Source organism: Oncorhynchus masou, chromosome 6, assembly GCF_036934945.1.
Source record: "Oncorhynchus masou masou isolate Uvic2021 chromosome 6, UVic_Omas_1.1, whole genome shotgun sequence".
NCBI lineage: Eukaryota > Metazoa > Chordata > Actinopteri > Salmoniformes > Salmonidae > Oncorhynchus > Oncorhynchus masou.
The window spans coordinates 71,983,891-72,004,279 of NC_088217.1; the positions used below are offsets into that span (position 1 = coordinate 71,983,891).

The 20,389-nt window shown below is 43.3% G+C and overlaps 2 protein-coding genes across 3 annotated transcripts; one reads left to right on the forward strand and one right to left on the reverse strand.

The window, feature by feature from the left end:
- Positions 1–2,232: 2,232 nt before the first annotated feature.
- LOC135542578 (oxysterol-binding protein-related protein 11-like) lies at positions 2,233–13,141 on the reverse strand. 2 transcript variants are annotated; one of them, XM_064969666.1, is made up of 13 exons: positions 13,001–13,141; positions 12,027–12,095; positions 11,590–11,765; positions 11,055–11,134; positions 9,814–10,014; positions 9,237–9,438; positions 7,931–8,088; positions 7,289–7,423; positions 6,111–6,588; positions 5,769–5,955; positions 5,213–5,395; positions 4,863–5,016; positions 2,233–4,491 (listed from the first exon to the last, which is right to left on the reverse strand). In XM_064969666.1, exons 1-13 carry the CDS (start codon positions 13,033–13,035, stop codon positions 4,435–4,437), a joined length of 2,115 nt encoding a protein of 704 aa, XP_064825738.1. In that variant the 5' UTR covers positions 13,036–13,141; the 3' UTR covers positions 2,233–4,434. The 2 variants fall into 2 exon arrangements, with proteins under 2 accessions (XP_064825738.1, XP_064825737.1); XM_064969665.1 differs by lacking the exon at positions 13,001–13,141 and adding an exon at positions 12,440–12,913.
- Positions 13,142–13,208: 67 nt separating this feature from the next.
- Positions 13,209–20,389, forward strand: LOC135542579 (glycerol-3-phosphate dehydrogenase [NAD(+)], cytoplasmic-like). Its single transcript, XM_064969667.1, has 8 exons — positions 13,209–13,377; positions 13,711–13,888; positions 15,501–15,641; positions 15,931–16,069; positions 16,192–16,304; positions 16,529–16,762; positions 19,292–19,398; positions 19,778–20,389. Exons 1-8 carry the CDS (start codon positions 13,337–13,339, stop codon positions 19,872–19,874), a joined length of 1,050 nt encoding a protein of 349 aa, XP_064825739.1. The 5' UTR covers positions 13,209–13,336; the 3' UTR covers positions 19,875–20,389.

Below are 20,389 nucleotides of genomic sequence, written 5' to 3' on the forward strand. Positions count from 1 at the left end.
CTATTTCTGATGCAAATCACGCTGAAAGTCCTGCCTCTCCCATCTCCTCATTGGTTTAGAAAAGGTATGTAGGTACCCACGTGCCATCTTCTCATTGGTTATGCCCACGTGGGTGATTGAAAGACAAACAGTTTTTTCGGTGGTGGTGGTAATACTATGAATGTGTAGATGCGATCACCATACAAATTCAAAGATGAAAAAGCCTGGAAGGAGAGATGACTAGAAATGATTCGGTTGGCCGTTATATGTGTGGATTAATTGTCGGAATAGAGTTCCTCAATGTTATATCCCAGGACAAATTAGCTAGCAACAGCAAGCTAGCTAAATAGGACAAATTAGCTAGGAAGTGCAAGCTAACTTTTCGACCTGTCCCAAAATTAATGTAATTGGTTTGTTTTGATATTTTAACCTGCGTGTCGTGATCGCGTTTGGTGTAGGGGGACAAAATACATTTATGCACGATCGGTTTGGGTTCCGTGTAACCCTGTCAATTTGACTGGTAAACTCACAATGACTAACTGGTATTGTGATGCAATAATTTCCATGGTAATGTTCTTTCAAATGATAACTGCTGTGGCTCATGCAAAGTGTGCTGTATTCACTAAAGCCTTGCTCCCATTGATCAATTTTTTTTAGCTACACAGCCAGCTTAAACTCTTCCATACATTTTTTACAGCTGGTACCAGGCTACCTTCAGACGAGGCTCGTGGGCATCCTAGAGTGATTGATCATCCAGAATTCCATGACCGTCACAGCCCTATGGAATATTAATGCCTGTTACATTTTGTTAGGTACCGTCGGCTGTACCAAACTGGAGTTTTTCCTCCACCTTTTTAAATATTGAGCTAACATGCAGTTACTTCCATGACTGATCAAAAAGATTGTTAGCTCGTTGTGGTATAAGTTTGCAGACTACTTTCATGGTGCTGAACCTATCCTGTAACAGAGACCCTGTCTTACGTCAGATAGCACAAATCGTCTACAATGTTAGTTGAAGGACGAGCACCGCCTAACAAGACAATTCAGAAACCCCTATCTTATCAGCTTTTCATTTGTAATTCATCCTTTTTCCTTCCCTTCAGATTTCCAGCAGTTCATTGTCTCTGAAGTGGAGTTTCCCCCCGAGCAGCAGCATTGTAAGCAGGAGTTGAGCCCCATCCTGGGGCAAGATGACTGGAACCCCATACAGATTAAAGAGGAACAGGAGGAATTCAGGATCAACCAGGAGGAGGAAGACTCTGTATTCACTCCTGCCTGGGTGAAAAGTGACTATGATCAGTACTCAACTCAGTCCTCACAAACCCAAAGTGAAGAATATGAAGACAGAATGGCTTCAACTGAACAGATCAAAACAGAACCTAAGAAAGAAGATTCCACAGCGAAAACCAGTGACTCTCAGCCCCTGTGCAAATCGCAGATGCAGACAGAAACAAAAAAAGTTTTTCGGAAGTTGGGTATCTGAATTATCATGAGGATCCACACATGGGATAAAATATTTAGCTGTAATGATTGTGGCAATTGTTTTCATTTTGGCACTGGTCTTAAAATCCACATGAGGAGTAACACAGGGGAGAAATCATATCGCTGCCTGGTCTGTAGAAAATGTTTTGCTCAGTGGTGATCGGGAGTTATCGCATTAGGAGACAGAGGGGAGAAACCACATTCTGCCATGACTGTTGCACAGCTTTCACAATGGTCTCTTATTTGACATTGCATACAGAAATTCACAGGATAAATCTTACACTGTCATGCTTTAGTGCCAGAAGTACATTGTAAGAGAATACCCACTGAGAAAACAACATGATACAAAGCAATGCCTAAGGACACGTGGAAAGAAGGCACAGAAACATGACTGTGCCCTGTATGGGGGAAGGACATTAAACAAGTTTGAGAAGCACATTTTATAACTTCCACCTGTTAGTGGCAACGACAGTTCTTGGGCGATGAGGATATGACTACCAATATTGTTTATAGTTGAACTTTCAATGTGAACACCGCAAGACAATCACTGCACAAGTGGGCTCCTATCTAAGTTTGGTGGAGGGATAACCTCAATATCTTAATCTGGCCTGTATCAATAAACTCGTTCACATCTCTTTCCCCCCCCCCCTCACACACTTTAGTAGTGGTTCATTCTGATTTAGAACAAAAATTATATTTGAACGTGTGCTTTTCATGAGGGATTTGAAATTCTGCCCAACCTAAACTGTTAGCCAAACAAAAAATGTAAAGAAATGTACAAAATGTATTGATTGTGGCTCACTACACACCCATTTGAAGAGTATTGAGATGCACCCGTAGTCAGCAAGGAATCCACTTTAAAATTCTGAGCAGTTTCATGATTTAAGTAATACAGTCAATAAGGAAAATGTATCGGGTTACCAAATATTACTCTGTATGAGCAGCTATTTTTTGGGGGGGCGAAAGAGTTGACATGATACTCAATTGATAGGCAATTTATTTAATCAGTCATTACCACACATATCTTAGTCTACAAGGAGTCATGTTTCCTTCAATGTCAGTGCATTTCACAGGTCAGCAAGACAAACGAGTAATATTCCAAACCACCAAGTCGACGTGTAAAACACCATTCAGGGGTCTGCGCTACTAATGTCTTTCTTCAAAATAGGAAAGAACGCAACAAATACCCCAAAACTAATCAATATTTACATAGGATTCATAACAGTGACGGGGAAACGAACAGGGCTGGATTACAGAAGTCACACGCAGGGCATATGCCCCGGGGTCCCCGACCTCAACGGGTCGCTTCCCCTTGGAGGTCAGGGGCCCCCAGATATGTAGAATTGCCCAAAATGAGCTTTAAAAACAGCTAAATGTACTCAGGCTCATGCCAAAATGTGTAGAACAGCAGTGTGAAACTGCTATGAATTAGCTGACTTCCAAATGCAGTAATCCATCCCTGGGGGGGGGGGGCTATAATCTGGGACTGTAAGAAGCACATATGAAGAGATTGCTTAAGGCACCATGACGTGGAGAGAGTAGGCTATCAATGCGGAGTTAAAAATCACATCCCATGCTTCAAGCAGGTCTTCCCTTTTGCATTCTACCTATCAAAAGGGGGTTGGGGACACCTTTCCAGGCTGATATTGACTGCATTAGTGTTCATGAGACTCCACTTCTGTGTATTTTACATACATTTGGGGAGGGAAATGACAATTTGAGAACCGTAGCTTTTGAAAAGAAACACCGCGAAGGCACAATCTCATTCAAAACCAACAAATAAGGTGACGATATTCGTTATATTCTGTTCTCCAAATCAGAACAGACTGACAGATATGCAGGAGGTTAACATTCATTCTTAAACAGAAAAATAAGTAAAACATTTGTTTGCATATGAAAACAAATTAATTTGGTTAAAAGCTTTAACAAAACATTAAATTGTGGAATTCAGACATAGTAACCAGAGTATAATACTTGCAGTACACAAAGGGGAAAAAAATACATTGTTCATCATGTGTTCCATTTTCCAAAATTCCTCAAGCAAGGAAGAACTATATCCCTTTGGGACTGCGAAATAAATGATTGTTACTTTATCATACATCTCATATCAACAAATGCATTCACTTTGCCGGCCTAAATCGTTAAAATACTATCTGTATCATGCCAAGCCTTGTCATTAATTCTGAACCATGGAATCATCCAAATGGAGACGTCTGAGCAAAACAAAAAGGAGTAATGTCATTCGTTACCTACAATATGAATTCAGGAACATTGTCCCCATTTTAAACTTGTTCATTGTAGTGACAGGTTGTGTGCGTCTTATCCAAGCTGTGTCATTAGGCACCAAACGGAATTAAACTCACTGAAACAGGGAGGGACTGTATGCACATATCCAATAAGAACTCATTTTCCATTGTAATGCGTTTTGTTTTTAAAACATTCTGTCACATGCCCTAATGAACATGACCCGGGCCTTGCCAATCACGTCCCAAAGTATGGCTTATCCAGTTCACACCTTCGAACGTCAATTGTGTACTTCGAAAGCTGCACTTCGATTCTCGGTCTCGTGTGCGACATCACTGTAAAACAAAACAAACCTCCCTCTGCTGAACCGTGATTCTTGAAACAATCCAAACGAGCGCGGCGTCATACGGTTGTTAAGGCGGCATAAACGGAGTACCTTTTTATCTGTACAAGGAGAAATGCCCTCATTCAGAGTCGAATATACAAAAAAGTCATCATCACAAAAGCCTGTACATCGAGCGTGAGATTAAACTATATAGCCTGTCGTCACGTTATAGGGCTTCCCCAATACTTTTGCATCCGTAGGCATGCAAGTGGAGGTCGCGCTTTACCTCAATCGTTTAGGAAATAACCCCACACACTCGCGCACGCACACACACAAACCAAAAGAGAGCGTCAGCCTCTTGGCTCCACCCGTTATCAATGATGGGATCTCGCTGACCGGTAGGACTATGTTTTCAGAGTGGGTGCTTTCCACAGTGGTTTGTGATACATCCAGCCTTCGCCCTAGCACAGAAAGAAGACATGACAAAAAAACACAAGTACAATCTGTGAGATTTCCGATTCCTCAATTGTCATTTCAACCTATAAAATGTCTGACAGAAGAGAAGCCATTATAAATATCCATATTAAAATCCATTTATTCCTGAATATAAACTGTAAATGCCTCATTAGATATCATGTGTTCATTATCCTTGCATTCTTCTCGGGAAATGTGGGTGTCAATGTCTGACCGCTTAACGAAACAATAATAATAGAACGTTTCCTGAAGAAAATGTGTGCGCTTGCTTCAGCATGTCTGCCCAAAGCTCCCCCAGGTCTTGCTGAAGCAAGCACGCTAAATACAAAAAGGTTTGTCAAGATGATGTCCTACGTACCTTGCTCTCAAAATATCTGGTCCTCCATGGGGTCTCGGTCTCAGTGCGGTGTCTCTCCTCGGTCCTCTGTCTCTCCTCCAGGATCCTCTTGTACTCCGTGGCCTTCTCAATGTCTTTCTGACGCAGTGACTCAGTAACGTGCTGCCACAGGCGCCTAAAAAAAACCCAGAGTGATCTATTTGTATCATGACTATTAAATGGGACAAGACACAATAAATCAACAATACAGAAGTGACAGCGCCAGAATTAACTAAACATCTTATTCTACAGTCCTCATTTATGCCACAACCTCACATGAAAGCAAATCTGAGCATATTAATGCAAATATGAATGTACTTTTTTTGTCTAACCTTGATTCAGTTGGTCCTTGCTTGTCGTTGGGGCGCACCCGCTTCTTGGTGACGGGCAGATTGGTGACGTCCACCATGCGCGTGTCGCCGTTCTGGTAGCTGAACTCGAGCACGCCGTTCCACTCGCCCTGCACGCGGCACACCACGGCGTTGGTAGCGTTGTGCTTTACCTCCGCAGTCACCCTGCGTGAGGCGCCACAAGAACAGAAGGACACATGGCCAACGATATCAACCAACACAGCCTCTCCACGCAAACTATGCAAAACAATTTAAGGTCACTTCAATCCAAAGAGTTGTGGCTTTTGTAAATTTTTCAAACACACTAACTCAATATCAATTCATCTTTATTTAGCCAGGATAATCCACTCCTCAACAGTCACTGTGTTCCAGGGAGTCCTAGGATCCATAAAAAAATAAATAGTAACATAACATGGAAATTACTTTATGAAGCTGTAACGGCACAGGGACATAAACCTAACCAAAAGCCAATGCAACAATTTATTGACAACATTAGAAATTCCTCTGCAGGTGTGTGCGAGCTCTGAGGGGCACTCACTTGTGCAGTTTGCCTCCGTAGAAGGGTTTGGTCTGGAAGGTGATGACTGCGGAGTATCCCGACTTGGTGCAGTTCACATTTACCTTTCCCCCCAATTCCACCCAGGGCACGGTAAGGATGGAGCGGGCGTAGGCACAGGGCAGCGTGAACGTGTACTCCTCGTCATGCTCCAGCAGGTATAGGCAGCCTACACATACAGATTACATTATAGTTTATATCCTGTTAGCATTAGACAGATGCATATTACAGACCATTTTTAGCCAGGGGTTTAGCACCATCCACTCTGGTGCTAGCATGCACAGACGGTGCAATAATCGATACCCAGTCTCTGGCCGGCCTTACCTTCCCCGATCATGGACACCCCGATAGACATGCCCATGAACTTGCTCTTGGTCCACACGTGGGTGTTGACGCACATCTGCCTCTCGGGGCACTCGGCATAGAAGCCCGACACGGGTGGGTGGTGGGACACCTGCTCAGCCACGAAGCGCAACTGGTAACTGCCGTTCTCCCCCTCGGTGGTGGGGCTTCCCTGGGGAGGAGAGGAGAGCGAGGGGGCATCCTTGGCGGGTTCCCCTGACCTGGGCACCTTCCAGGAGCAGTGGAAGCTCTCGCCGATGATGGGGTTGTAGGGCTTCTTGGCAATGGCGCCCTTGCGGCCTTCGTGGAAGGAGGTGAGGTAGTACTCGACGAAGCACACCATGCGCTCCTCGGGCCCTTGGCCGTCTGTGATGGCTACGAACAGGTCCGGGTGGGACATGAAGTCAGCGTACATCTCTAGCAAGGAGCGCTTCTCCAGGATGAAGGTGGGCAGCACCACCTGAGGAGACAGAACTATTTATGACCTTTAATAAAGCAGGTGAGTTGACAACTGTTCAATAACCTAGTGTGTGATCTATAATGACATGTAGCTATGAGGTAAAGATGATTCTAAAGAAAGCTTCAATTTTAATTTGAGGTCATTGAGAACACATTCACTTTATGACTTGACTAACCACCATCCGACATCCAACAGGCTATGAGCCTACACTAGCTGCTGCTAACCATGGGAAACTGAATTTCACTGAAGTAGAGCTGGGATGATGACCGAAAATTATCAACACCGATCACTTAGTGCAGGAATTTTGTAACCTATACTAGAGAAATGTGAAGTTTGAAACAAAATAAGTTTGCTAATATGGAGGATTGTTAATGGGAAAACTGATGGCTAAAACTATCAAACTAGTAATAATGCACTCTTTAATAAAACTAGTAATAAAAATTGGTGCACATTAACTTTAAAACGTATCATTCTATTTATTGTTATCGCATCAATTCATCACCCAGCTCCACTATGAAGTCAACAAGAGGAACGAAACGACAAACCGAGGCATTTCTTAACTCCAGTAATGCAGACCTTTACATGAGCCAATCAGAGGACGGGAAACAAGACACTATGGTCTGTCTAGCTGGGCCTTGGTCCAGCCCGATGTATGTTTCAGGCTGTGTCCGGGGGGGCAGCTTTGTGTAACTCGACCTACCCGTGTGAGGTCCATGCCCAGCTTGAGCTGCGAGAGCAGGTGTAGGACAACACTGCGCTCCTCCTCCACCGCCACCAGTTCCTCCTCCTTTTCCGTGAAGGCATCCTCCACCTCATCCTCCCCATCAATCTCCTCCTGGCAGGGGATACAAAAGTTGTGGCTGCAGCTTGAAAAACAGTCAAGCTGAAGCACCAACAATAAAAAGCCACGATTGAAAATAAAAAGGCCTTTATTTAGTTATATTTACTTTACCATCCTCATCTGACCATGAACACGTTGTTAGATAGACATATTGATCATTGGAAATGTTGATATTTATTTAATTATTCAATGAAAAGTACTGAAGTCAAACTGTCCTGTCCAAAGAGATACACCTACATCACTTTCCACATGGCCCTTTCCAGCACAGTTCCAGTAACTGTGCTGGATGCGTAACCAGGCCACCTTCATTCAGAAAGTCTAAGAGTATCAGTGCTGATCTAGGATCTGTTGTTCCTTTTAGATCATAATGAATATGATTATATGGATGATCCTAGATCAGCACTCCTACTCAGAGCTTGACACATACAGCCTCAGGTCAGTAGACTTTGGTTTGATAGTGTGAAAAGCCCTTTTGGGTCTAGTAATGTTCTGTGTCCTTACCCCAGAGAAACTGCAGGGCTCCGTGGCACTCAGCTCCAGGAGGCCGCGCTCCAGGAGTCCGCCCTCCAGCAGCCCTCCCTCAGTGCTGAAGCTGTCCAAGGGCCCACCGTTCTTCAGGATGTCAGGCAGCTTGGGCTCCAGCCACTCGATGGTGGGCCCTGTAACAATTGACACAGCGGCGGCCGCAGCGGCCTTCAGCTCAGAGGTACTCATGCTATGCTACAAGGCTACACTATGAGGCCCCTTGAAACTACCGGACCATAACTACGCTGTATGCAGCGACCGTTCAAAAAAAACACCCAGGCTGGCTAGATGGGGTGGCTGGCTGGCTTGTTCCTCTGACAGTTCCCCAGGACGGAAACGTTAACCCGATCCCCGGTGAGTATCGAGATACGTTTCATGCCCCGCCAACAAGAAACGTCCTCGCCTGATTGGTGGGTTAGCATTAGCGCCACATAGGGTATTTCTATGCGTGTTTGGGTGGGAGGCGAGACCCATTTAAATTAGCATGGCCCACACAATCCTGATTGGCTATTCCCCAGGTTCAGTCCTGTTCGTGGGCCTAATGAAATATGGATGCCAGGTAACAAGATCTCTTACGATCTCCTACGTCAAACTGGGAACTTGTGACGGATTTTCCCCGTTTCCCCTATTCCACAAGGTCTGGTTGGCTCTGTCAAAAGAAATGGCTGAGATCTTAGCAGCCATACTACTTTTGGTAAGTCTCTTGGCTGTCAGTATGGTGCTGTGTGAGCAAAAAGGAAGAAAGGTGGTTAATTGGGAGAGCTGTTATTACTCAGTTACCCAATGAGAGATCTGGTTACCACCCTAGACAGCCGGTAAGAATAAGTACCGCTCCTTCATAAATCATTGAAAATAATTCCACTATCGGCTTTCGGAGTACATCTGGACTGGGAGGGTCTATATGTGAAATTCCATGATTTGTGAGGTAGAATTGTGGAAGCACGTGATGGGTGTCTAGTCCATGTCGCATACAAACTAAACACGACTAAAACCATTCTTGGAAACAAAGCACCCATCCATGTAGACTTCCATGGCTAACTTTGAGCAATGGGGCAAAGAAAAGGTAACTTAAACCGCTTCTACCTTGCTCTCTTCAGTGGTAAATTAACCTGCATCTAGAAGGCAAATCTGAGAAAGCCTGGCAATAAAGATCTAAAACTAACCGTGCATACACACAGATCCCCTTCTTTTCATTGGAGTTCATCCATAAATTAACACTCATTACTGTCACCAGTAGTGACCTACTCCCCCTCCCCTCCAGGCCCCCAGCCTTCACCCTCACCTCCCAGGGAGCTCTTCTGGCGGGCCACCTGCTGCAGCTGCAGGATGTGCAGGCAATCGTTGAGGCAGTTCATGGTGGCCATGGAGGTGGCCTTGAGCATCAGCAGGTCCTGGTCCAGCGGGGAGAGGGGGCCCGCAGCCAGGGGCAGGCCCTCGATGGTCTGGATCAGGTCTCGATGCTGGCCCTGGGCCTGGGTCATCATCTAGGAGTAAGAAGAGCGGAAGGAACCGGAGGAGTGCGTTGATACAGATGTATAAATGTGCTTACTGTATTTGTCATTAGATTAAAACAAGAAGTCCCTGTAACCTAGTCCAAGATGAAAGGTCTTCATAAAATGACAAAAAAGCTGGGTTAAAAGACTAAGATAATACCCTCGAAGACAGAACACATTTCAAATAAGGCAGAAGAGATATTCTTCTCTCTACCACCGGCTATTCCTGTTGAGACGCAAAGTCATTAAAAAAAACATTGATGGAAAATAAATACAAAAACACTGAGAAAAAAATTAAAGCTATGCTAAAGCCCAGTTCTATTTTGGTTCATGAGGTAATAGCTACCGTCCCTATCCCCAGCCTACCTCTCTGGCGTCAAGCAGATGGTCGGGCAGCAGGGACCTCTTGGAGGAGTACAGCGAGGAGCCCTTGTGGAGCTGAGTCATGCTGAAGAAGGAGGCCGCGTTCTGGTTCTGGAGCTGGCTCGGCCTGCGCTGGGACAGGGGCGAGCTGGCGCTCCCTTGAGACGCCATGGAGTAGCTGCGAGACTTGGGCGGAGGGTTACTCTGGACAAAGACAGAACATATTTGTCATACAGTGCATCTCATCTGTGATAGGATGTTGTGAAAAGTATATTTTGATCATTTGAGCTTGTGGAATGTAAGTAAAGTTACCCCTAGATGCTGATATTGGGTCAGTTTAGCATTTCCCTCACTAATGGTGGAAGCCCTCAATGGAAAAGTCCATGTTAAAACAAGTTATATCAATGATGAGTCCCCTCTCTATTAGTTAGTTAGGATTGTGGGAGGGGAAGAGGATCCTAGATCTGTACCTAGGGGAATTTTAACCTATGGTGCCATCTTGTTTGTGACTATTTGTGTGACCTTATGTTGTCATGTATAATGTAAAATGTTGATTGTCTTCAACTCAAGTGCTCAAGATGCGAGACGAATTAAGGCCAATAATGTGAAGTACTGAATCAAGTTATGGTTACGCCACAATTTATCCAAGAATAGAGAGAGCATCATTCTTGTGGTTTGTCACATTCTGTCTTATCAGTATTTCAATGGAAAGTGGAAATCTGTTAGGAAGGAAATCCCACTGAATAATGCTGACTTACTGACTTCAGCCAGGAAAGTAAGATCAAACTTGTTTGTTTTTTAAGGAAGTGTCACACACCCCACCCACCCTGTTTGTCTGCTATGATGCAGTCAGGCATGTCTTTGGCGCGTTACAACACTACACTCAAAGGCTGGCATCTAGGATGTTCTTGGCTCATAACTAAGCTAAATGAATAGTAGCTCGAGTTCCCCATCAATGTGTTCACATTATCAAGCAAAAACACTACTACACCTAATCTATATACAAGACATCCCCTCTGCACTTCTGTTATGAAGCTCATGTTACAGGCAACCATGGACACGATCGATGGGATTGCATAACAAAACGAGCTAGTAGAGTGTTTGGACCAAGGGAAAACATTGTTGCGAGTGAGAAAGAGCTTGTAGTGGGGAGTGCGTGTGCCCGTCTGTGTACGCATGCAAATGTGTGTATATATGAATCTGCGAAAGTGGGTGTGTGTCAGATGAAAAGCCCTTGCCTTTACCTTCCCCATGGCCTCAGTGTGGTGCTGCGTGCAGATCTGCAGCCGGCTCACCCAGTGCTGTCTCTCTTTGGCATCCGTGGCTGGGAGACAACACCACAGGGTCACATTCATTAGTGCACACCGTTGCAAAATGTTTTGCAACTGAACATGAGTTTCCTATTGGATATGTTCAGATAGTGCATCCCTGTTTCGGTCAGCTTTCTTTAGTTTGTTGCCTAACAGTGAGAGCGCATTACAGTGCAGCCGAGTGAATCTCTGCATGGATCAATAACGACAACGTTATCCCTCTCTTGACCGAGGATAACGTTTTCCATACCGTCTCCCCTTCATAAAGTCTTGGTCCAATTGTCTGACAGTGACTATATGTGTATCTTGCCTGTCCAACAACTGACTGATGCATTTAGGATATAATAACATTGTGCTGAAATGCAAACATGTCCTGTAGTAGGCAACTCATACAACATGACACTCTTGTAGGAGTTGTTGTAGCTGTTTTGATTGGTGAATGTGAGAGACAATAGTGTGTGTGTTTTACCTCGGAGCTTGTATTGTTCTCCACTTATGGCATTGACCGTGAAGGTGTGGGAGTCCTCATCGCTGGGGGATATGACCGCCCCTGCCAAGGGGAGTGTCCCGCGAGGTTTCTGGGGCCTGGACTGCTCATTGACAAAGTACTCCAACAACCCTGCCTCATTGTTGAGGACAAAGAACCTGCATGAAGAGAAGAATGTTCAATCAAAAATATTTACATTTTAGTAATTTAGCAGACGCTCTTATACAGAGCGACTCACATGAGAAAATAGGGTTGAGTGCCTTGCTCAAGGCCATATACAGATATTTCATCTGGTCAGCTCAGGGATTCAAACTAGTGACCTTTTGGTTACTGGCCCAATGCCCTTGAGCTCAATATGCTTGTTGGCAAAACATTGAATCTGAATTGAAAATGTTATTCAACCTGGGCTGGCCACTCACCTATATTGCCATCCTGTTACCAGGTTGGTGTATTTCATCAGGCAACCATCAATATTTTCCATGTGGTCACTGAACAGAGATTGAGAAAATGATTGACAGTTAGCAACAAAAAAAAGCTAGTTATGCTACAATAACAGCAGTGGGTTGGCAAGGTTCAACTCCAAATGAACCTCTGATTCAACTCTGGCTAGCCTGTTAATTAACTAATAGCTAAGTCAGTAAACTCAGCTAAGAAAAGCTAGAAACCATAGCTGGCCAGCCAACTAACATTTGACCAAGGGCTTGCTGATTATAGTTACCAACTGAAGACGTGTTGCACTGCCTATTAGCCAAACACATCACTGCAGTTAACTAGGTTAGCCAGATATGGCTAAATCAGAGAATTAGCCAAGCTAGCTAGACAGTCATCATACCTGTACTGCCACCCTTTAGAACTCCCTCTCCCAGAACTACCAGGCGTCCCTTTCTGGGGAAAGACATCCAGTTTCCCATCACTGTCCGATATTCGTAGTGCACTGGCGGTTTCCCCTTGCATAGTCATAGCCAACGTTATAGTTAGCTAACAAGCTACAAACCGTGCCAGAAACGCTAGCCAGCTGGCTAGCTAGCTTCAGAACTAACCACACATCAAACGCTAGACTGATTTGCTAACTTGAAGGCCTTGCTCACAGATGGACTTTTTCTGTTTATGGCTTGACAAAACACATCGTTTTTCCATGAACGATAGCTATCTAAACGACTGATTAAGTCATCCATCACAACATATTCTTAGAAAAACAGTGGCGTGCTAGGTTGTTAGCTTGGTGTTTACATGATCCAAATCGCTGCTAACAGGCTTCACGATGACGCGGTCCTGAAGTCATGTGATTCCATTCCATGAAAGGACTTCCGTATTGGCAAAAAGGGGGGAATATTTTACCATACAAAGTTTGTCGAATTCTACAAATGCAACCTATTTTATATACTGCACATACCCCATTGAGCTACCGCCAGCATATATTCCAGTCATGTTGCATGACAGACAGTGAGAATTTTGTTTTTCCTCCGAGCTCTGCAAATCGAGAAAACTATAGGACTTTCTCCATGCATTAATGTTCGTCGTGGTGGCACACCCAGAATAACCCTGCTGTTATATAACACGTACAAACCTTTCCCTTCTTTTATAAACAAGTACAAAAAGGGCGGTGTGCTAAAAAAGAATGTGCTACCCACACGACTATGGCGTATAAGGAAGTTATGGTTATAAACACGGCATTTTACTGATCTGTTAACACTGTTAACGGAATCGCGCCTGCTACTCTACCTTAAAAATGCCTGCTAAGAAAGTGTGCATCGTTGGATCTGGAAACTGGTATATTTATGCGCTTTCTCTATTTGCATGTGCCTGCATTCGACAACATTGTATCGTCATTAATTCCACTGATTGATTCATAATGTAGCCAACTAAGTGCTGATATTTGGCAAAATGTACAACTTGCGTGTAGTTTCATAGAATATCAAACATAATGTTTGATTTACATTCATTGAATGTAGGTTTGGGGATATGCAAGCCATTCCGTGTACTGTTATAATCTGGTTATGGTACCCTCAGGATATATTTAGCATGTTCATTTTGCCACTGGGATTTTGAAAATATGAATGGTGTTATTTCATTGCCCTTCAATCTGTTTTCATCATCTCCTAGGGGCTCTGCGATAGCCAAAATCGTCGGTCACAATGCAAAGAGATCCAACAGGTTTGACCCCATTGTCAACATGTGGGTGTTTGAAGAGATGGTCGAAGGCAAAAAGTTAACAGAAATCATCAACACAGAGCATGAGAACGTCAAATACCTACCGGGTCACAAGCTTCCCAAAAATGTGGTAGGTATTGTGTTTTGTTTAATGTGATATTTTTTTGCCTCAAGATTACAAATCATTGAGTTGGGCAATACATCGGATTTAACATTATCTCCTATCTCCGGACATGCTTTGTGGTTGTGTAAAAGGACACACACAGATAAGGTGAGTGAAGTTTGACCTATACAGAGCTAACCACATATCCGTCTGGGTTGTTCTCAAGAACCCAAGGCATTCTGCCTAATCATTAGGGTTCTCAGCTATAAACACCGTTTACCGGTGGGCCCATTTAAACTACAATCCCATCTCTTTGTTTTAAAGTTTAGAAAACGCCAATAATCATTGCTTGCAATGCGGTTTTTGAAACATGGAATAATCTTTCATATCAGTGAGAAATAATCTTTCAAATATAAAATATAACGCTTACTGTATCAGTTTTGCACAGAACCATAGGGATGTGTGTATGCACAGTATGGGATCAATATCATGCCAAATGTGTTCCTCCAGACCACAAACTTAATTTCCTTTCCAGTTACACACAGGTGTTCAAGCACGCTAGATAGCTAATTAGCACAGGTGGTCTTCTCTGCCTTCCATCAGTCTTCCTTAATAAAGTGCTTGTAACATGGCCATGTGGGAACACAAACCCTAACCGTATAAAATAGTGCTGGTGTAAGAAATCTATACAGTTGTATTTCAGGATATTACTTTTGATCATGTAGTTTTGAAAATATCGCAATATGATTTTTTTGCTAGTTGTTTGTAGCTAAACCAAAACTCCTTCATAGCTTGTTCTCCATCTTCTTTTTAAATAGGGAGCCAATTTGTTTTCAGCAGTTTTATTCCCATGACTGATCCAAACTTGTTTTCCCATGTTCTTGCTTGTTCCACTGCAGCTATGATGAACAGTTTGGAACATTGAATCGCAATAAAATCACAGTGTCGAATCGCAATACATAGAAATGTGAGAATCGCAATACATATCGTATTGGCACCTAAATATTGTGATAATATGGCATTGTGAGGTTCCTGGAAATTCCCAGACATACTATAAAGGTGTGTAGGAATTTACACTTTAGGTTTTTGGGTAATTATTTCTCACTGCTATAAAAAATATGTTCCTTATATTTCCCAAACTGTACCGCAAGCGATGCATGTTAACGTTCAGAATGAACATAACTCCCCCAGCCAGAATATACCTTCATGAATAGATGCTAAAGGTAGTTGGCATCTTTGAATGGCCTACCAGTCTGACATACCTTGCTTTCTACTGTGTCAAAACGTAATGTGTGCATTATTGTATCCAGCCGCCCCTTATGTCAATTCCTAAACCGACCATGTAACAAAATAACATTACATAACATCTTGTAATCACAGGAGGTTGGTGGCACCTTGATTGGGGAGGACGGGATCATGGTAATGGCAGGAGCGGAAAAAATGGAAGGGCATCAAACCCATGGTCTCTACGTGTCTGATGGCATTGCGTTCGCTCCGTTCCAGCCATTGATTATGAGCCGTCCTCCCCTCAGCAGCCTCCACTGCGTAATGTAGATTCACGATAAATGCTACTACATAGTAACATCCATCATGAATAGTACACTGTATCATGCTATCTTTTCACGCTCCGGTTTACCAGGTTGCTGTTCCAGACATCACAGAAGCGGTGAAAGGGGCCAGCATACTGATCTTTGTCATTCCACATCAGTTCATTGGGAGGCTATGTGATCAGATGAAACCTCATATTGCACAGGGAACCATTGGGATATCCCTCATCAAAGTAATGTCATTTACCTCTTTTTCACACCAGCTCTCACTTAGAAAAAACATAGCTAAATACTATACAATTTATAAGTCTGACTTTACTCTGGCTTCATATCGGGCTTCTTATCACTCAGGGAAAGTCTCAGCTGTATGAATTTATCATCATGGCTATGATTTTACACTCATGTAACAGCAGCCTAGTCAAAAAATGCAGCCACCCAAATGCTGGTAACTAGGGTTATATGTTACAAAATGAGTGATAGAAGGCAGCCTAAGATCTCTTTTCTGCCCTGATCCCTATTCAGGGCATCGATGAAGGTCCCGAGGGCTTGAAGCTCATTTCTGACATCATCCGTGAGAAACTGGAAATTGAGGTTAGTGTCCTGATGGGGGCCAACATTGCCAACGAAGTGGCTGATGAGAAGTTCTGTGAGACCACAATTGGTAAGACATTTTTAGATAATTTTATCTACACCTTTTGCTGTCATTTTTTGTGTCCTCACTTGTGTGGCAACTCCCACTGATGCAGTTATGTGTACCTTGACTTTCTATCACTACCTAAACAGGAGCTAAGAATGAAGCAAACGGACATATCTTTAAAGAGCTGCTGCAGACTCCCAACTTCAGGATCACCGTGGTGCAGGAGAGTGACACCGTAGAACTCTGTGGGGCTCTCAAGGTAGAAATTACATTTAAACTCAAAGAGAACAACTTTTGCTACATATAGTTACATCGTTAACATAACTTACACAGAAGGCCTATGTTTCGTTGCAATGCACCTCTGTTTTATTTGCTCACATTGTCAAATAATTCTTTACAAACCATGAATCATAATATTGCTAGAAAAAGAGTAGAAAACTGCAGATAACACTCATGGTTCCCTCCCCACTCTCCCCTTCCCAGAATATTGTAGCGGTGGGCGCTGGGTTCTGTGACGGTCTGGGCTTTGGGGACAACACGAAGTCTGCGGTGATCCGGCTGGGGCTGATGGAGATGATCGCCTTCACCAAGCTGTTCTGTAAGGGCCAAGTGTCCTCCGTGACCTTCCTGGAGAGCTGTGGGGTCGCCGACCTGATCACCACCTGCTACGGGGGGCGCAACCGCAAGGTGGCCGAGGCCTTCGCCAAGACGTCCAAGGTGACATATCTAGACAAATACGGCTCAAGGATGTGGCTCTGCTGTGACCAGTACAACTTTCACCTGTTTTGTCTGGTTGATAACAGTTAAGATTTTACTTCAAGAAACCAATGTAATGTTTGTGTGTGGATTAGAGGTCGACTGATTATGATTTTTCAACGGCGATACCGATACAGATTATTGGAGGACAAAAAAGCCAACACCGATTAATCGGCCGATTTTTTTTTTTTTTTAATTTTATTTGTGATAATGACACTTACAACAATACTGAATGAACACTTATTTTAACTTAATATAATACATCAATAAAATCAATTTAGCCTCAAATAAATAATGAAACATGTTCAATTTGGTTTAAATAATGCAAAACAAAGTGTGCCATGTAAGAAAGCTAACGTTTAAGTTCCTTGCTCAGAACATGAGAACATATGAAAGCTGGTGGTTCCTTTTAACATGAGTCTTCAATATTCCCAGGTAAGAAGTTTTAGGTTGTAGTTATTCTAGGAATTATAGGACTATTTCTCTCTATACCATTTGACTATTGGATGTTCTTATAGGCACTTTAGTATTGCCAGTGTAACAGTATAGCTTCTGTACCTCTCCTCGCTCCTACCTGGGCTCGAACCAGGAACACCGACAACAGCCACACCCTCGAAGCAGCGTTAGCCATGCAGAGCAAGGGGAACAACTACTCCAAGTCTCAGAACGAGTGACGTTTAAAACACTATTAGCGCGCACCCCGCTAACTAGCGAGCCATTTCACATCGGTTACACGAGCCTAATCTCGGGAGTTGATAGGCTTGAAGTCATAAACAGCAGAGCTGCTGGCAAAACGCACGAAAGTGCTGTTTGAATGAATGCTTACGAGCCTGCTGCTGCCTACCACCATTCAGTCAGACTGCTCTATCAAATCATAGAATTAATTATAACTTAACACACAGAAATGCAAGCCTTAGGTCATTAATATGGTCGAATCTGGAAACTATCATCTTGAAAACAAGACGTTTATTATTTCAGTGAAATACGGAACCGTTCCGTATTTTATCTAACGGGTGGCATCCATCAGTCTAAATATTCCTGTTCCATTGCACAACCTTCAATGTTATGTCATAATTACGTAAAATTCAGGCAAATTAGTTTGCAATGAGCCAGGCGGCCCAAACTGTTGCATATACCCTGACTCTGCGTGCAATGAACGCAAGAGAAGTGACACAATTTCACCTGGTTAATATTGCCTGCTAACCTGGATTTCTTTTAGCTAAATATGCAGGCTTAAAAATATATACTTTTGTGTATTGATTTTAAGAAAGGCATTTGTGTTTTATTTATTTATTTTATTTTTCCTTTATTTTACTAGGCAAGTCAGTTAAGAACAAATTCTTATTTTCAATGACGGCCTAGGAACAGTGGGTTAACTGCCTGTTCAGTTGCAGAACGACAGATTTTGTACCTTGTCAGCTCGGGGATTTGAACTTGCAACCTTTCAGTTACTAGTCCAATGCTCTTACCACTAGGCTACACTGGTACATGTTGGAGCAACGACAGTCCTTTTTCGTGAATGCATCGATTATATGCAATGCAGGACACGCTAGATAAACTAGTAATATCATCAACCGTGTGTAGTTATAACTTCGTGATTTTGATTCAGTTTAATGCTAGCTAGCAACTTACTGCATTCGCGTAACAGGTGGGCTCCTCGTGAGGCAGGTGGTTAGAGCATTGGACTCGTTATTTATTTATTTTATTTATCTGTTATTTTACCAGGGAAGTTGACTGAGAACACATTCTCATTTGCAGCAACAACCTGGGGATTAGTTACAGGGGGATGAATGAGCCAATCAATAAACTGAGGATTATTAGGTGACCATGATGGTTTGAGGGTCAGATTGGGAATTTAGCCAGGACACCGGGGTTAACACCCCTACTCTTACGATAAGGGCCATGGGATCTTTAATGACCTCAGAGAGTCAGGACACCCGTTTAACGTCCCATCCGAAAGACGGCACCCTACACAGGGCAATGTCCCCAATCACTGCCCTGGGGCATTGGGATATTGTTTTTTAGACCAGAGGAAAGAGTGCCTCCTACTGGCCCTCCAACACCACTTCCAGCAGCATCTGGTGTCCCATCCAGGGACTGACCAGGACCAACCCTGCTTAGCTTCAGAAGCAAGCCAGCAGTGGTATGCAGGGTTGTATGCTGCTGACTAGTTAACTGTAAGGTTGCAAGATTGAATCCCTGAGCTGACGAGGTAAAAATCTGTCGTTCTGCCACTGAACAAGGCAGTTAACCCACCGTTCCTAGGCCGTCATTGAAAATAAGAATGTGTTCTTAACTGACTTGCCTAGTTAAATAAAGATAAATAAAGGGGTAAAATAAAAAAATAGGTGTCCAAAATGACAGATTTTCCGATTGTTATGAAAACTTGAAATCGGCCCGAATTAATCGGCCATTCCGATTAATCAGTCGACCTCTAGTGTGGATACATGCTTTAAGTAAAGTAACTAGCTATGTTGCATACTTCTCCAGTCTATTGAAGAGCTAGAGGCTGAGATGCTCAATGGCCAGAAGCTGCAAGGCCCACAAACCTCCGCTGAGGTGTTCAAAATTCTCAAGAAGAGAGACATGATCAGCAAGTGAGTACAAACGCTTTCACCTTAAAGCGAGACTCAGCGCTATGGCTTTGCTTGCTCTCACACAGAGTATCTGCGCCTGTGCACGTGTCCGCTTCACGCTGTTACAACATAATGGCTATGGGACCAAAATAGTGCTTCAACGCTCTTGTGGATATTGGCCCGATGTTTTTGTTTACTTCGTGAATTGCTGAGCCTACCTTTTTAATACATTTAATGACCTGAAAATGTTCCTCCAATATTCCTCTACTCATTCACAACATAAATGTTCATCAAATTACCTGCAAGTATGAACTGAAGCTCTCCGCAACATATGTGTGAGTGCTGCTAATGGAACCACATCTTACTGCATTGAGATTTAGTGCAATGTTTTGTCTTGTAGGTTTCCGTTGTTTGCCTCTGTGTATCAGATCTGCTTTGAGGGCAAAGCTGTGCAGGAGTTTATCACATGTCTGCAGAACCACCCTGAACATATGTGATCACTCTGGAACCGGCAGCCACGGAACCTGCAGCCACAGAACCTGCAGCTCCTCCAATGGTGTCGAGGGAAGTTTCCCCGAGATGCTGATCTTGTCAGTTCTGCATTCCCCTATGGTTCGGTTGGGATTGGAGAGGGGAAGCTGATCCTAGATCTGTATCTATAGGGAAACTTCCCCCCGGTGCCACTTCCAATAGCACCATCATACCATCAGAGGGCAGCAGTGCTGCATAAATGCTCATAATACTGTAACTACATAAAAATGTAACTGTAACCACAAAATATTCCTTATCGTTTGATACTAAGTCTGAAGAACCACTACTTAACGTGCTTTGTCGAATATTCATATGTTTTGTGTTTTGATTGTGTATCAGCTTATCAACTAAAGCACTTGACAAATGTTAAGTAATCATTGTTGGTAACAAAAATGTTTTCTATTCATTTGACATTTTTACAATTTCTGGAACAAATATTCTCTCAAAAATGATTTTGATTAAAAAAACAAATGTATTGTGA

Bases quoted from the DNA above. Each gene is read 5' to 3' on its own strand.
- LOC135542578 (XM_064969665.1), bottom strand. From the start codon at position 12,567: ATGACTATGCAAGGGGAAACCGCCAGTGCACTACGAATATCGGACAGT. The intron at 11,766-12,026 runs GTGAGTGGCCAG...CTCTTCATGCAG, and splicing joins GTAACAGGATGGCAATATAG to GTTCTTTGTCCTCAACAATG. The intron at 5,956-6,110 runs GTAAGGCCGGCC...CTGTATGTGTAG, and splicing joins GGTGTCCATGATCGGGGAAG to GCTGCCTATACCTGCTGGAG.
- LOC135542579 (XM_064969667.1), top strand. From the start codon at position 13,337: ATGCCTGCTAAGAAAGTGTGCATCGTTGGATCTGGAAACTG. The intron at 16,070-16,191 runs GTAAGACATTTT...CTACCTAAACAG, and splicing joins GTTCTGTGAGACCACAATTG to GAGCTAAGAATGAAGCAAAC. The intron at 16,763-19,291 runs GTGACATATCTA...ATACTTCTCCAG, and splicing joins CCTTCGCCAAGACGTCCAAG to TCTATTGAAGAGCTAGAGGC.